The sequence below is a fragment of the Populus euphratica genome, unplaced genomic scaffold, assembly GCF_000495115.2.
Source record: "Populus euphratica unplaced genomic scaffold, PopEup_1.0 scaffold64.1, whole genome shotgun sequence".
Taxonomy (NCBI): Eukaryota; Viridiplantae; Streptophyta; class Magnoliopsida; order Malpighiales; family Salicaceae; genus Populus; species Populus euphratica.
Genome location: NW_011499923.1, coordinates 876174 through 892784, shown reverse-complemented (window position 1 = coordinate 892784; position 16611 = coordinate 876174). Strand labels below are relative to the sequence as shown.

General features: G+C 30.4%; 3 protein-coding genes and 1 long non-coding RNA gene across 6 annotated transcripts in view; 2 read left to right on the top strand and 2 right to left on the bottom strand.

Moving 5' to 3' along the window:
- Window positions 1-3921: 3921 nt before the first annotated feature.
- Window positions 3922-7189, bottom strand: LOC105135408 (uncharacterized). Of its 2 annotated transcripts, XM_011040267.1 has the most exons (5): window positions 6895-7189; window positions 5782-5871; window positions 5434-5463; window positions 5184-5339; window positions 3922-4439 (listed from the first exon to the last, which is right to left on the bottom strand). In XM_011040267.1, the coding sequence occupies exons 1-5, from the start codon at window positions 6944-6946 to the stop codon at window positions 4312-4314; spliced, it is 456 nt and encodes a 151-aa protein (XP_011038569.1). In that variant the 5' UTR covers window positions 6947-7189; the 3' UTR covers window positions 3922-4311. The 2 variants fall into 2 exon arrangements, 1 of the variants encoding a protein (XP_011038569.1); XR_844177.1 differs by lacking the exon at window positions 6895-7189 and having other exon boundaries at window positions 3928-4811; window positions 4946-5339; window positions 5434-5946.
- Window positions 7190-10404: 3215 nt separating this feature from the next.
- Window positions 10405-11349, top strand: LOC105135402 (pro-hevein-like). Its single transcript, XM_011040262.1, has 2 exons — window positions 10405-10844; window positions 10989-11349. Exons 1-2 carry the CDS (start codon window positions 10446-10448, stop codon window positions 11202-11204), a joined length of 615 nt encoding a protein of 204 aa, XP_011038564.1. The 5' UTR covers window positions 10405-10445; the 3' UTR covers window positions 11205-11349.
- A 9-nt stretch (window positions 11350-11358) lies between these two features.
- LOC105135403 (uncharacterized) lies at window positions 11359-11729 on the bottom strand. The gene is made up of 2 exons (XR_844176.1): window positions 11558-11729; window positions 11359-11521 (listed from the first exon to the last, which is right to left on the bottom strand). It is a non-coding gene; the product is annotated as an uncharacterized LOC105135403 (long non-coding RNA).
- A 4523-nt stretch (window positions 11730-16252) lies between these two features.
- LOC105135405 (pathogenesis-related protein PR-4-like) overlaps window positions 16253-16611 on the top strand; it is a 14135-nt gene continuing 13776 nt past the window's right edge. Inside the window, exon 1 of one of the 2 annotated variants that reach the window (XM_011040263.1) lies at window positions 16253-16596. In XM_011040263.1, the coding sequence (XP_011038565.1) occupies window positions 16283-16596 (314 nt within the window). In that variant the 5' untranslated portion in view covers window positions 16253-16282. The remainder of the gene's footprint in view (window positions 16597-16611) is intronic. The other variant, XM_011040265.1, reaches the window with a different exon arrangement.

The following is a 16611-nucleotide window of genomic DNA, read 5'->3' as shown; positions in this document are numbered from 1 at the left end:
ACGTATGTTAATATTATAATAATTTTTTAAAATAAAAAATATTATTTAAAAATATTTTTAAATAAAAAATACTTTAAACCACTATATACCAAACGACCAAATTCCTCCTTTATCAAAGTGGTATAGAAGATCATGACAGCTTATTATCATGTTGGGTTTGATTAAGAGATATAATAATTTAAAGGAGAATAATACACATTGAGAGTGCTTCGGCCATAATCAAAATAGAGAATTGGCGCGCATGCCCAACTTCTCCATCAAAATCAATCGTGCTGTCCTAATGGGTAGGTATTCTAGTCCAAGAGATAAACCTTGTTGCCCAATGATATCCATGCTCCCCTCCCTAATAAGTTTTGGTTTGAGTTTTTTTATTTATTTTTTTATAAATAAAAAAAAGTAATTTTATTTTAAAAATATATATATGATATATAAAAACAAACCATTTTTGAATTTTAGATCGTAGTATTGCGTATTATTAATTTACTTGTATGGATAGGTGTTGTCTTGTTATAAACATTTTATGTTTTTTTTTTATGTTGTAATAGATTTTTGAATATTATACTTTGCAAGATTCATCAAAATAGATGTGAAAATCATTAAAAATACAATAATACCCCTTTTATAAATTAAAAATAACCGTTATCACGTAACTCATTCTCTTTTTTTTTAAATATCACATAACTCATTCTCTCACTCTTCATACAAACCTTTTATGCTCTCTTTTTTAAACACAAATCTAAAAGAAAAAACTAAACACTTTTCTAGATATTAAAGTTGCGGCGACCACACCTTAAACATAGTGTGTTGGTCTTATTCATTTTCTTTCAAAAGCTTCTTCTACCTTTTTCATGTTAAATAATATGTGTTCAATATTTTTGTAATACCCTTGAATTGTGGGGGCGCGATGTCACAACGACCTTTTTCTACTACAGCATAGAAGGTTTTTTTACTTGGTTAGGGAGTTGTCTTTTATTATTACGGCTGTTAAGAGCTTTTACAGGTTTTTTTAGATATTCTAGACAGAAATTAGTTGTGTAAATGGAATATATTAGTATCCTTAATATATCTTACATGAAGTAAGCGGTATTTTTTTTAATTGTTTACTATGGTTTAATGATGTCTATTTTTACTAGTCTAGTGTGACATGTTTATTACAACGAACAAATCCTGATTTTCTCGGTCAATAACTTAGTCTGTGAAGGTGAAATATCTTTAATTATCATTAGATTTTTTTTTTGACATAAAACTAAAATTTTTTCTACCATATTATTCTAATTAATATTTTAATTCCTTGCAGATTTTATCCTTGTATTCTATGTGAATGAGTTGTATTATTTACAATAATATTTTAGATATTAACCTTATACATGTTTTTTATCCTTATATTAAAATGAGTAATAAAAAAAATTAGCTCTAATAATATTTTGGATATTAACCCTTTTCAAGTTTTTTAATCCTTATATTAAAAGTGAATAATATTTATTATCCCTAATAATATTTTGAATATTAACCCCTTTCAAGTTTTTTAATCCTTATATTAAAAGTGAATAATATTTATTATCCCTAATAATATTTTGAATATTAACCTCTTTATGTTTTTTATCCTTATATTAAAAATAAATAATATTTTCTTACCAAAATAATTTTTAAATATAGGCCAAAATCTTTTGAAATTTTACAAACTTGTTATATAATTCAAACAATATTTTTTAAAAAAACATGCAAAAATATTTTAAATTTTTTTGAAAAAAGATGCTCATATAACTTTAGAATTTTCTTCAATTTAACCCTTGATTTGATCAATTTTAGCTTCTACATTCACATGACTTTTTCAGTTTGATCCTTGATTTTAGATTTCTTCAATCAAGTCTCTAACTGTCCATCAAACTCAGTATTTATGTAATTAAGCCCTTGATTTGACCAAATTAACTTTTAAAAATTACAACTTGACTCTCAAATTTTATTTTCTTTTGATTAAAACCTAAATTGACTTTAAAAAATGATTTTTCTATTCAAATTTTTTTTTTGATTAAAATCTAAATTGACTTTAAAAAATGATTTTTCTTTCAATTAAGCTCTTAATAAACTCAAATAAACCTTGAGAAATTCTAATTGATTCCTTAAACTTTTAATTTCAATTTTCCATCCTCAAATTAATGTTTTTTTGCCAATGAGACCTTTATCCGTAGAAAATATATTATCAAATTTTTTAATTTTGTATATTTGATTTTTCTTAGTCTTTGACAACTTCGTGAGCATTTTGATATATTCTTTTCATTGATATATATTTTTTAATTTTCTTCCAAATTCATTTTTATTTTTTTGCATTTTCTCCATTTTTTTTTCTAATTCTTTTTTGTTTCTGTGAGCTCCAAAATAGATAATAACAATTGTGATGCATGATTTTTTTTAAATATTTTTTGTTTAAAAACAAATAAAAAATTATTTTTTATTTTTAATATTAATTCATTAAAATTATAAAAAAATATTAACTTCATGTTTTTTAATGGCAAGCACAATTAAAAATCAGGAAAGAACAAAAACTAAAACTAATTGCACAAATTGCGAAAAATGGGTCCCGAGACTGTTCTCCTGCAATTTCAGAGCGTCTTCTAATATAGACCAGCTGTGGCCTTGCTGGAAGGGGTGGAGTCTTTAATGGAGTTTCTGGAGCATAAACACTCTTTATATTAGGCTCTTTTTTCTCCATGGAACTCCCAAATCCTTCGCCTTTTTGTTTTCTCTGATATACCTTTACTATTGGCATGCTTCCTATTACACAATTCTAAAACCCATTAAGCCATTATTAGAGAGGTTATCTTCACCAATGCCCTTCCTTTTTCCTCCTTTTGAATTCCTGAACGAAGTAATTCACCAATCTATTGTCGAAGTCCCTGCCTCCAAGGTGGGAGTCTCCAGCTGTGGCTCGCACTTCCACTGTACGCGCTTCCATGAAATCAAAGATTAGAGCATTCTTCTCACCAACATAGTTTGTATCCATTTCTAGATCGTAAGCCATGGTAGCAGCAGTGGGCTCATTGATAATACGCCGTGCATTAAGATCTGCAATCACACCAGCATGTATAGTAGAGAAGCAAAGCAACTCGACCATGAAGGAAGCCAACTCGGTGGTGGCAACTCAGGAGGAGGAACAGGTAGGTTTGAAGTTTGAGAGGAGAATTTGGGTCTGGATGCTGTGGACGAGAGAGAGGGGAAGGATGAAAAATAATGTGGCTAGGTTTTCTGATTTTTCTTTTTTATGTTATTTTTAGTGTTAGACTTTTAAAAATGTAAAATACATTAATTTCAAAATAAAAAATAACTAAATTATAGAATACACAGAGTAATTTATATTCTTTTTTATTATAATAATTATTATGTATTAATTAGAATTTCCTCTCTTTTGATAAAATGCAAACAGACCCGCATCATTCAAGTGCATGGGACACAAATCCTTCTTCAAGAATCATTGTGTTCCCTTCCCTCCTTGGAACCCATTAAAACGTAAAGCCCAAAAGCATTTAAAGCCATGTTGAGGGAGCCCAAGCCCAATTTGAGTACTATGGGCTTTTTCCCAGCGAAATTGATGAGTGAAGGAATTACTTAGGTACTTCAAGAGTAGTATTTACATTAAAAAAAATGGAACTTCAAGCTAATTCATTTTATATTATTATTATATCCACTCCATTAATTATTAATTCCAATTCATCTTGCAGCCACGATGATCAATTATACTCACTTTTAATGTTTTTTTTTCCCTTCTAATTATTATGATCAAAATCCATTTTTATCATGTAAGAAAATAAAAATTAAATAAATCATAACATAAAGGAGTATTACATTTAAAATATTACATTATAATAAATAGGAGAGATAAGAATTCTTAAATTGGTAAAAATTGGATGACGATGGTAAATTAAGTAATAGTAGTTTCTAATTTTCTCAATGGTGGAAGATGTATTTAGGTCAATTTACATGTTAATTGAGATTAAATTTAAAAACAAAATATCAAAAGCAAACCCCACATTAACATGGTATGTACGTGTGAATAACATTCTCCTCCTCTTTTTCTTTTTTTACCTTGAAGATTTCATACTATCAAGAGTCTTGCACCAAGCAAAAAAAATCTACGATAGAATCTAATCCAGTGAAGACAGAAAATAACCATTTTGTTTTTGGTAAGGAAAGGCACATAGAATGAGTTTAAAGCATAATGACATAATTGCAAAATGCAAATGGATGCAATTTTTTGAGAAGGGAGTTTGGTGTTCCTGAAGCAGCAAAAATGGCTGCTAAGCTACACATAATTTGTTAAATAACAGAAGAGAATTGTGTTGGTGCCAAGCAAAAGGACCCAAGGCCACACAAAAAGTGAACGAACCAACTTCCATAAAGTTTCCTGGAGCGTAATAGATATGAACCAAGGGACCAAAGTGTTGCTACAGTTAAAAATCGAAAGCAACATTCATCAACACTGCAATCTAAGCAACAATGGCTATGAAAAAAACATGTTCCATATTCCACAGTGTCCAATAGCAATGGAATAATAAAGAAACATGGATCATGGCAAGGGGCAACAAAAGCAAATGCGTGAATCGTCGTTCAAAAAGTGAGTGTTTCATGACAGTGATAAGAGATGAAGATAATTAATTTGTTCTTCATCAGGGCAGCAGCCCAGATGTAGCTGAAGAAAATGTGTCAATTGTTGTTAAAAAAGCGAGTGCTTCATGACAGTGATAAGAGAATAAGATAATTAATTTATTCTTCATCTGGGCAGCAGCCCAGATGTAGCAGAAGCAAATGTGTCAATTGTTGTTAAAAAAGCGAGTGCTTCATGACAGTAATAGAGATGAAGATAATTAATTTGTTCTTCATCTGGGCAGCAGCTTGGATGTACTGCCCAAGCACTGTCATCAAATTGTGCAGCACATGCGTGTTGATATATGATGTTCGAATTGCTGAGCAATCGAAAAGGAGGAAGGAATTTAAAAGCATGAAATAAGACTGAAACTGTCTAGGAAGCAAAGTAATCAAGAGATAAATATAAAGGGCAGATGAAAAGGAGCTGGTCAGGCTTCATGAGCGAATCTTAAATAAGACATGAATCGTGGAATAATAAAGCTTGCATCAATGTAAAATACACATTAATCTATTAATCCACAACAAAAAGGAAGTATACTAACAAAAAGAAGTGGAATATAGCGGTGGCATCGCAAGGGAGTGCAGCAGTACATTGTTGGAGTAGGGGGTGAAGCCATGAAAGTCCTGCAAAAAACAGACAACCAGCCTAGGTGTCGTGGATACACAAAAAGGGCCATGTGTTATCAAAGGCAGTGATCCTGCAAGCAAAATATAATTAAGTTTGGTCAAGAGGTAGTTGAACAAAATATATTAGAAAGATGAACAGGGGTTGCCGCAAATTTGACAGCAGACCTAAAGGAGCAATGTTCATAGAACAGACTTCTAAGGAGCAATATGCTTATATGATATATTGCCACTAAAGAATGACAATGGCATATTAGCAAGCCCTAGCAACCACTAAAAATCATCTTTTCCATACAGGTTTACCGAGTTTGAAAATCGTTGTGATTGATAAAAATAATACAGTGAAGTGCTCTACTAAGCATATGACTGGTAACAAAAATGGAACCACGAAGTTTAGAGAGCAAGGAAAGAGAATAATGTGATATCAATCCTCTCATAAATTTAAAGAGCATGGAGAAACTTATGGACAAAGGATGCTCGAAATTTTGATGACTAGAGGGGTGATGCCTCTTGCTAGGTGGTTCAGATGTTTTGTAACTAGAAGACGGGACCTAGTCTGATGGTTCAGATTCTTCAAGAGAGAGATGCTCAGGTTCTTCCACAGAGCTGTTCAACACAAAGAAACGTAAGTAAAGCATTAATGACTCACCAAAGCACAAGGGAAAAAAATCTATCAAAAAGATTAATTTTCTCCTTGTTTGCGACCAATGACTCACCAAAGCACAAGGGAAAAAAGATTAATTTTCTCCTTGTTTGCGATGAGGAGGAAGAAGTGGTAAGCGCTGGATGTATTGCTGGGGACTATGCCTATAGTGAAGCAGCAGTGTCAACGTAAGGGGGCGTGATATTTACAGGGGTTGTGGGATCCAACGAAGGAGCTGCTCTAGAGCTTGATGGAGTTGTTGGATCATCGTAGAAGAATATTAGGAAAAGTTTAAATAAGCGAGGGGGCGTGTATATATTAGGGATTATCGTAGAAGAATCAGCAAAGTTTAAGGGAAAGAAGAGCAACAGTTCAGACAATCTAAACACAACATGAATGCCATCACAAAACTAGAAAAAAAGTTGTAAGAAAATCACAATATATTGAGAGAGATCATGCATAATAACATGAAACAGATGCGTCTTGCTGAAATCTTCTAAAAAATCTCTACATATATCAGAGTTCTTAAGACCCAATAAGTTTTTTTGAACTGCAGTACTCCTGATAATCCTGCAACTATCATACACAATGCCTGCAATCATTCCACATCCACCTCTCCATCCCCTTTAACACTACTCTTTCAAAACATCCATTCCTTCAACTTTCTTTTTCCTTCTAAATAGCTCATCAGCAACGATAACCCCTTCATCAACTAAAGTCTCTTTCTTACTTCATCAACTTCTTTAAAAATTGCAATGATGTTTTTAATATGCCCCTGTAACTTTAATTGTATCAATTATAATCTTGAAAAACATTTAATCATCTAATATGTTATTCTGTCAATGGCATAACAAAGGAAATTAACCTCATCACTGTTAGTTGTCCTCCTAAGTTATGGACACATATTTACAGAGTATACAATATTGTCTTCCCTACAAGCACAACAATCCACCAACATCTTGATCTTTTCACAATTTTCCACCCACCTCCATAAGCATAACAATCCACTAACATCTTGATCTTATCAGAATCATCCATCCACAGGAGTGCTCAGGTCGGTGCCATTAATTTGGAGATAAGTTCTGATTTCTTTCTTTAAACTTTGTTTACAAGCCTTCAAAAAGAGAATCCAAGGAAATATTATATGGATTTAAATTAAAAAAATAATGTCAGATAAGGGATTGATTCAATTCCCACAACTATTATATTTGATAGCCTTGTCCTAGAACACTGTGTTATTATCATGTAGATGTGACTGCAAATCAGCCAAATTTTGTATCATAAAAGGGCATGACTTTCATGGTTCATTATATATAATAACTGAAACACAAATCCTATTAAATGAAATCAAAACTCTCCCAACAGCAAAACCACAAAATCCTGACTACAATACCATCCTAATCAAAGCATGAGGTCTAAAACAAACTTTTTCCAAAAAACCACTTCAGTAAGTCCATACTAGCGGCCAACTATCCTTAGTCATCCGGAAACAGGGTTCCAGCTAATTACTAACTATAAATTAAAAAGCACCAGTTATTTTTTTTACCGTGGGTTACACCGCAAAATAAAAAATAGATGCTTCTAGTTGTTGTTTTTTTTTGTTTTAATTATTTTTTTATTTAATTTAATTTATTAATATTTAATTTTTTTATTTAATTATTATTTTTTCTTGACACGGTTCTATGTTTAATAGGTTAACCCAATTAATTTAGATTTTTTTAATTAGTTTTGTTCCTTCCAATATGTTTTTTTTATTTTTTTGTTTAATTTAATTCTTTAATATTACATTTTTTTCTATTTAGTTATCACATTCTGATAACACAGATCCCAAATTTAACAGGTTAACTTGGTTTGGTGGATTAACTTAGTTAATTTAATCTTTTTTATTAGTTTTTTCTTTCAATTTCATGATTTAATCTGTTTTATTAGTTTTGTCTTTCAATTTCATCTTTTAATCTAACTATAACTAAAAAAGATCAATCTTTCACTGTGAATTGCACTGTTCAAATCCATAATAGTTATAGGTTTTCTTTTCTTTTTTTTCTTTTTTGTTTTTTAATTAATATTTTTGTTTGTTTAATTTAGTTCGTTAATATTAAAAATATTTTTATTTGTTTAATTTAGTTCGTTAATATTAAAAAAAATTATGTTTAGTTATCACACGCTCAATATACGAATCCCAGGTTTGATGGGTTAATCTAGTTTAGTGGGTTAACTTAGTTGATTCAGATTTTTTTTTCAATTTTATTTTTTAATATTGATTTGATTGAGAATTAATTTTTTTAATTTACTTTTCATTAGATTATCATGATCTCATGAGAGGATTTTATTATATCCCTTCTCATAAAGCACTATTCATTGGAATGTTGCTTTACTTTGTTTTTTTCTTTTCAATTAATCTTTTTTTACTTAATCTCATTTTTTAATGTTAGTTTTTTTATTTATATTTTCAATTAATCTTTTTTTACTTAATTTCATTTTTTAATGTTAGTTTTTTTATTTAGTTATTATACTTTCATGACACGACCTTCTAGCCATACCTATATCCAAGGCTTTTGGGTTTGACATTGTAGCCAGACCTATTTGAACTTGGATCATGTAAATTTAATAGTATTATTAATATTAAAAATATTATTATTTTTATTATATGAATATTGCTAATATAATAATTAATAAATTTGAAAAAATGTTATTAGTTATAGTTTTTTTTTTGCTTTTTTCTTTTTAATTAATATTTTTTAATTAATTTAGTTTGCTAATATATATTAATTTTTTTATTTAGTTATTACACTTTTATTAACTTGGTTTGATGAGTCAACCTAGTTAATTCAAATTTTTTTGAAGTAGTTTTTTATTTTAATTTCATCTTTTAATATTTATTTAATTAAAAATTAAATTTTATGATTTGTTTTATTTACTTTTCATTAGATTATTATGATCTAATGAGGAGATTTTACTGTACCCCTCATTGTAAAGCACTGTTCACTGGAACAATGATTTACTTTGTTGTTTTCTTCTTTTCAATTAATCTTTATTTTGTTTAATTTTATTATGTAATATTAAATTTTTTTCTATTTAGTTATTATATTTTTATGACACGGTCTTGCAGTCAAATCCGTATTCAAAGTTTTTGGATTTGGTGTTGCAGCCAGATTCAAGGCTCTTAAACTTAACGTGACAGACAAATTTATTTAAATTTAAATCATACAAGTTTAATATTATTATTTATATTATAAATATTATTTTTAGATAATGTATTGCAGTCAAACCTAAAACTCTTAGGTTAGACCTTACACATAAACCTATTACTCTTAAATTTTAACTTTTTATAATATTTTTTATACATAATATTTTTTGACCCGGTAAATGTCTACAAAAACACCAACCATAGATAATCTAATGCTATCAAACCATATGCCGACCCCCAGACACAGAAGTGAAACAGGTAAAAAGAACAATAGTTTTAGACCTACGAACTTACAATGATACAATCAAACAATAGACCTTAACAGACCCATATCCAAACAGGCGGGAGACAAGTCCCATTTCCAGTCAAGGCACGCCTAGTTAGAAAATTGATTATTAAAAAAGAGAACGTTTGAAAGAAGTGTTGTTCATCGTCTCTTGCTTGTATTATATTTCCGGTCAAGGCACTCCTAGTAATGTTTTACGTCCGACATGTTGCTTGTGTCTTTTTAGCCACAAGATTAATATCTAGATATTCCTACAGATGACCCTGAAGTCTATGCAAGCACAATTCGTCAAAAATATGTTGGATAAAGCTAAAGGTTATCTATAAGTTTTGGCACTACCTTCTTTATCGAACAACTATTTATGAAGTAGCAGCCAGGACAGCTCAAACGCATGCATGTAGCCGCCTCACAATAATCAAAGATCACTTTGAATTTAGGGCTCCTCTCTTTCTTTTAGATAACATCGAAGACTAGATATTTGAAAGGTGCATTAACAGCTGATTTTGATAGCTTGATTGATTTATTTAATTGACTGCTGGCACAGATACATAGAATTTGCATTATGGTAAAGAAAAAACTTGCTTTATAACAATAAGAACATAGAATTTGCATTATGGTGAAGAAAAAACTTGCTTTATAACAATAAGAAACTTCTTTATGAAGCACTTGCTTATAAATAATAATCACCGGAGAAAAAAAAACTTATTTATTAAGTAGCAGCCGGTCTTCAAGTCATATATCATTTTCACTAACAACTGATCAAAAGTCAAGACCAAGTAGATATCACTTTGGATTGTCCACACTAATCACCTGCCGTTTAGTTAATCAATTCTAATATCAACAACAATCCAAGAACCATCTATGGTCCAAACCTAATCAACATATTTTACTATATAATTTGTCCTATTATTCATAAAGGAACCAGGGCATTTTTGGGATTACAAATCAACCCACTTGATGTTCAAGAAAATAAAAAATAATAATCAACCCCCTTTACTATAAAATCCCATGAAATGTAAGACTATATATATATATAATACAAGAAAACTTAGGTGGGTTAAGAAATGAGGAGGGTTTATGATACATTCTTGATCGTTCTGTTATGTCTAATAGGAGGTGCTATTGGTGAGCAATGTGGTAAGCAAGCGGGTGGCCAGACCTGCCCTAATAACCTGTGTTGTAGTCAATTTGGGTGGTGTGGAGATACTGATGATTATTGTTCGCCGTCCAAGAACTGTCAAAGCAATTGCAAGGGTGGCGGCGGTGAAAGTGCGTCCAATGTCCGTGCCACATATCACCTGTACAATCCACAAGAACATGGATGGGACTTGAATGCAGTCAGTGCTTATTGTTCTACATGGGATGCTAGCAAGCCTTATTCTTGGCGAAGTAAATATGGCTGGACTGCTTTTTGTGGCCCGGCTGGTCCTCGTGGCCAGGCTTCTTGTGGCAAGTGCTTGAGGGTAAGATATACACGAACCTGTTGTATGCTTTTCTTTCTTGAAATCTCGACAATTAGCTAGCTACTACTGTCAATTAATAGCATGTATAATTAAGGAAGGAAAGTGATTAATAATGAAGTATCCTAACTAATTTGATGCATGTAGGTGACAAATACAAGGACAGGAGCTCAAACAACAGTGAGGATTGTGGATCAATGTAGCAATGGAGGACTAGATCTGGACGTGAACGTTTTTCGTACAATAGACACAGATGGAGATGGATACGCAAAAGGGCACCTCATGGTGAACTACCAGTTCGTTGATTGTGGTGATTCTATAAACAGCCCTAAACCTCTGCTCTCTATCATCGATGATCAATAGACTAAATGTATGTCTAGCTGCATATGATAAAGATCTTATAGCCATGGGCTCTGTCAATAAGCATCAGGTGATGTGGAGAGGTCAAAGTTTCATTTAGCCAAGGCTGCGATGAATAAATATTACTGTCCCTCTATTTTTCTTCTTACTGTGAATGTTTTGTGGAGGTAGTTTGCAGGTATTATGTTTTGATGCTAACATGGCATGCCGAGCTGGGTGTTATGTTGTTTAATAATTGGCTGATGGCAAAGGATTTCTAATAGAATTGAGTTGCATGAATCAAGATAAATTGGAATTACGTGGGTTAGGCTTATAGTTGTGTAACCCAGCCTAACTAGGACTTACATGTAACTTATGTTACACTTTAAGGACTAACTTGTAATGTATTGAACTACATAGGCTAAAATGTAGATTGGATTTTTGGCACCATCGGGTCACTATGAGAGGTTTTACACTTTTACTTTCATCATTCTTCTATTCATTTTCCTCACCAAATAATTTATAAAATTTTAATAGTAGTCCTCAAAACTTTTAGTTCTTGCAATTTCACCATTAAACTTCTTCAATTGAACCCTCGAATTCATGAGCTTTTTACAAATTGATTCTTAGTCTTGAAAATTTTTAATTTGACTCTCCAACAACGTTTAATCTTTAAATTTTTTTAATTGAATCCTTGCATCAATTTAGCCTTTCAACGTTTCAATTGTATCCCTAATCTTCCAATACTTTTGAAATTGATCCGAATTAGGTCTTCAATCTTAATTTTTCTTCAACCAAGTATTTAAATAAGTCAATTAAAGTCATAAAAAATTTGGACTTAATTAATTCTTTTGATTTTAGCCAAATTAACTTCTTAACTTAATTTTGCTTTTGATTAAGCCCTTGATTAAATCAATTAGGCTTATCAAAAGTTCAATTTAGTCCATGAACTTAATTATTTAGCAAGTTTTCTCCAATCTTCAATATCTTTCTTTAATTTGATCCTAAATTTTCATTGTATTCTTCAATTAGACCCTTTATGGTTGTAATTGGGCTCCCAATCTTGACCATTTAGTTCAATTTTATCCTTCAACCTTCAATTAACTCCCTTTTGTTTTTTCATGTTTTATGGATAAATTTTGGGAACTCAAAATTGAATTATGATAGAGATTACAACAATCTTATATAAAGAAGATTAAAACAAATCATGATTAATTTAAAATTAATAAAATATTAAATGATGATGTAGAAAGGAAAAAATTGAAAAGTAGGATTTTGAAAAACGAATAAGGAAAATTTTTTTCATATGAATCTTCGCTGTTCATATGAATCATGTAAAGTGAAACACCATAATCTATTCATATTCTAATTCTTATAGGTTGGTTAATGGGATCTCGATCGTGAATAATAAGTCATATTCATTAATTGAAGTTAAGTACAAAACTTTTTCTTGCTTCACAACTTGCCAAACAACTTGCCAAGGGAGGACACAAGATTTTTTTATAGGGTGGAGCAGTGCTAGGTAGGGTTTTTTTAGAGAGAATCCGCGTATGGTGCAAAAACAATGGAATAATTAGAGTTGCAAAGTAGGTACCCAAACATTTTTTTTCTTTAATTTTTAGGAAGAAGACAATAAATTGTATCTAAATAACATGTTATTCAAGATCTAGGCTTCAAAATTACACAACTTGTCATCCATTAGAGGGAAATTAGGTATTTTACCTAAATTATTTATTTTTAATTTGATCCCTAAACTCTTGGAATTTTTCAATTAAGACATCAGTTGAATCTAGTTAATTTCACCTTTAATTGAGTCAATTAATTTATAAAATTTCAAAATTGATCTCCAAAACCTCTGGTTCTTGCAATTTAACCTTTAACCTTCTTTAATTGGACCCTTAAATTCATGTGGTTTTTATAAATTGCTCATTGATCTCGAAATTATTCAATTTGACCCTCAATCAATCTTTAATCTTTAAATTTCTTTCAGTTGAATCTCTAATTGTACTAATTTTGTATTTTCAAGTTTCAATTGTGCCCCTAATCTTCCTATCCTTGTGAAATTAATCTAAATTAGATCTCTAAACTTATTTTTTCTTCAACTAAGTCTTCAACTAAGTCAATTAAACCTATAAAAAGTTTATTTAAGTACTTGAGCATAATTAATTCTTCTAATTTTGATCAAATTGACTTCCTAATTTAATTTTGCTTTTGATTAAGCCCTTGACTAAATCAATTAAGCTCATTAATAGCTTAATTAAGTTCTTGAATTTAATTATTTAGGCAAGTCTTCCCTAATCTTCAATATTTTTCTTTAATTGATTCTAAATTCTCATTATTTTCTTCAATAAGATCATTTATTGTTGCAATTGGGCTCTGACCGGTTTAATTTGGTCTCTCAACCTTTAATTAACTCCTCCTTGTCTATTTTTTATTTTTTTTGGATAAATTTTGAGAATTTAAAATTGAATTATGACAAAGAGTAAAATAATTTTATAAAAAAATTAAAATAAATTATGATGATTAATTTAAAATTAAAAAATATTGAAAGAAAAAATTTGAGAAGTAGGATTTTAAAAAAGAATAAGGAAAAAAAAATTGGGAAAAACATTAAGGTGCTTCACTGTTCATATGAACAGTGAAGCACCGTAATCAATAATTCAAATTCTAGTTCTTTCAGCAAAGAGAAGAATTAACAGTTCATTAAGATCTTATGGCTATGGACTCTGCTAGCAAGCATCGGGCTCCTTATTTGTTTTTCATGTTTTATGGATAAATTTTGGGAACTCAAAATTGAATTATGATAGAGATTATGACAATCTTATATAAAGAAGATTAAAACAAATCATGATGATTAATTTAAAATTAATAAAATATTAAATGATGATGTAAAAAGGAAAAAATTTGAAAAGTAGGATTTTGAAAAAGAATAAGGAAAATACTTTTTGAAAAAAATAATTAAGATACTTCATTATTCATGTGAATCATGTGAAGTGAATCACCATAATCTATTCAAGATCTAATTCTTATAGGTTAATGGGATTCCGATCCTATTCATTAATTAAAGTTAAGTACAAAACCTTGTCTTGCTTTACAATTTGCCAAAGGAGGACACAAGAATTTTTTATAGGGTGGAGCAGTGCTAGGTAGAGTTTTTTTAGAGAGAATCCGGGTATAGTGCAAAGGTAATGGATTAATTAGAGATGCAAAGTGGATATCCAGACATTTTTTTTCTTTAATTTTTAGGAAGAAGACAATGAATAATATCTGAATAGCATGTTATTCAGGATCTAGGCTTTAAAATTACACAACTTGTCATCCATTAAAGGGAAATTAGGGATTTTACCTAAATTATTTATTTTTAATTTGATCCCTAAACTTTTAGGACTTTTCAATTAAGACATCAATTGAATCTAGTCAATTTCACCCTTGATTGAGTCAATTAATTTATAAAAATTTAAAATTGATCTCCAAAACTTCTAGTTCTTGCAATTTAACCCTTAACCTTCTTCAATTGGATCCTTAAAGTCATGTGGTTTTTATAAATTGATCATTGATCTCAAAAATGTTCAATTTGACTCTCAATTAACCTTCAATCTTTAAATTTCTTTCAGTCGAATTTCTAATTATACCAATTTAGTATTTTCATGTTCTAATTATGTCCTTAATCTTCTTAATCTTCCAATCTTTGTGAAATTAATTCAAATTAGATCTCCAAACTTAATTTTTCTTCAATTAAGTCTTTAACTAAGTCAATTAAACCCATAAAAGTTTATTCAATTAAACCTATAAAAGTTTATTTAAGTCCTTGAGCATAATTAATTCTTCTGATTTTGGACAAATTGACTTTCTAACTTAATTTTATTTTTGATTAAGCCCTTAATTAAATCAATTAAGCTCATTAATAGCTTAATTAAGTTCTAGAATTTAATTATTTAGGCAAGTCTTCTCTAATCTTCAATATCATCCCAAATTCTCATTATTTATTGTTGCAATTGGGCTCTGACCGGTTTAATGTGGTCTCTCAACCTTTAATTAACTCCTCCTTGTCTATTTTTTTATTTTTTTTGGATAAATTTAGAGAATTTAAAATTGAGTTTTGACAGAGTAAAATAATTTTATGAAAAAATTAAAATAAAGTATGATGATTAATTTAAAATTAATAAAATATTGAAAGAAAAAATTTGAGAAGTAGGATTTAAAAAAAAAAGAATAAGGAAAAAAAATTGGGAAAAACATTAAGGTGCTTCACTGTTCATATGAACAGTGAAGCACCGTAATCAATAATTCAAATTCTACTTCTTTTAGCTAAGAGAAGAATTAACAGTTCGTTAATTGTAGTGATTCTGTCAACAGCCCCAAACCTCTGCTCTCTATTATCGATAATCAGTAGACTAAATGCCTGAATACATGCGATAAATTAAGATCTTAAGGCTATGGACTCTGCTAGCAAGCATCGGGTGATGTAATTAAGGCCAAAGTTTCATTTGACTAAAGCTGTGGTGATGAATAAATATTTTGAAACCCATTAAATGCTGAAAGATAAGCCATACCTACTGATAGATAAGCCACCCTCCATGACAACTGTGTAGTTCCTAGATGGGGCAAAATAGCTGCCTCTTTCGACTCTCCAAACTTGCCGTGGTCGCGGTGCCTGCCGCCCAAGGCTTGTAGGCTGTAGAGTCTTACTGAAGTCGTTTCGAAAAGTTTTAAGTTTTTTTCTTTATTATTATTATTTCATATCACTGTATCAATATACATGTCAATCAAAATTAAATTCCTTTCTTATCTAATCACGTTAAATTAAAATTTACTTCGAAAGTATTTTTTCTAGTGTAACATAGACTTAGCTTGACCTAAGAAAACAAAAAAAATTAAATCACATTAAAATTGGAACAACTTATTGGATTTTATTCATGAACTAGAATTCATCCTGAATCAAGGAAGCAATAAAGAATGACACTGATAGTCAATATCGGAGGCTTAAAGCATGCAGTTTTTTACCAAGATCAAGGGTATTTTGTACGTATAGTAGTCATCTCCTCATTATAAATTCATGCGTCCAAGGCCAGCTTAGGCAACCAAAAAGTACTCAAAACAAAATGAAGAGGTTGAGCTTATTCATGGTATTCCTCCTATGCCTAGCAGCTACGGCAATTGCCCAAAATTGTGGCCGACAGGCTGGAGGCCAAACTTGCGCTAACAATCTTTGTTGTAGCCAATGGGGTTATTGCGGGACAAGTGACGATCATTGTAATCCTTCCAAGAATTGTCAAAGCAACTGTAGGTCTAGTGGTAGTGGAGGCGGTACTGGTGGCGGTGGTGAAAGTGCTTCAAATGTTAGAGCCACATATCATTATTACAATCCTGACCAAAATGGATGGGACTTGAATGCTGTGAGTGCTTATTGTTCTACATGGGATGCCAATAA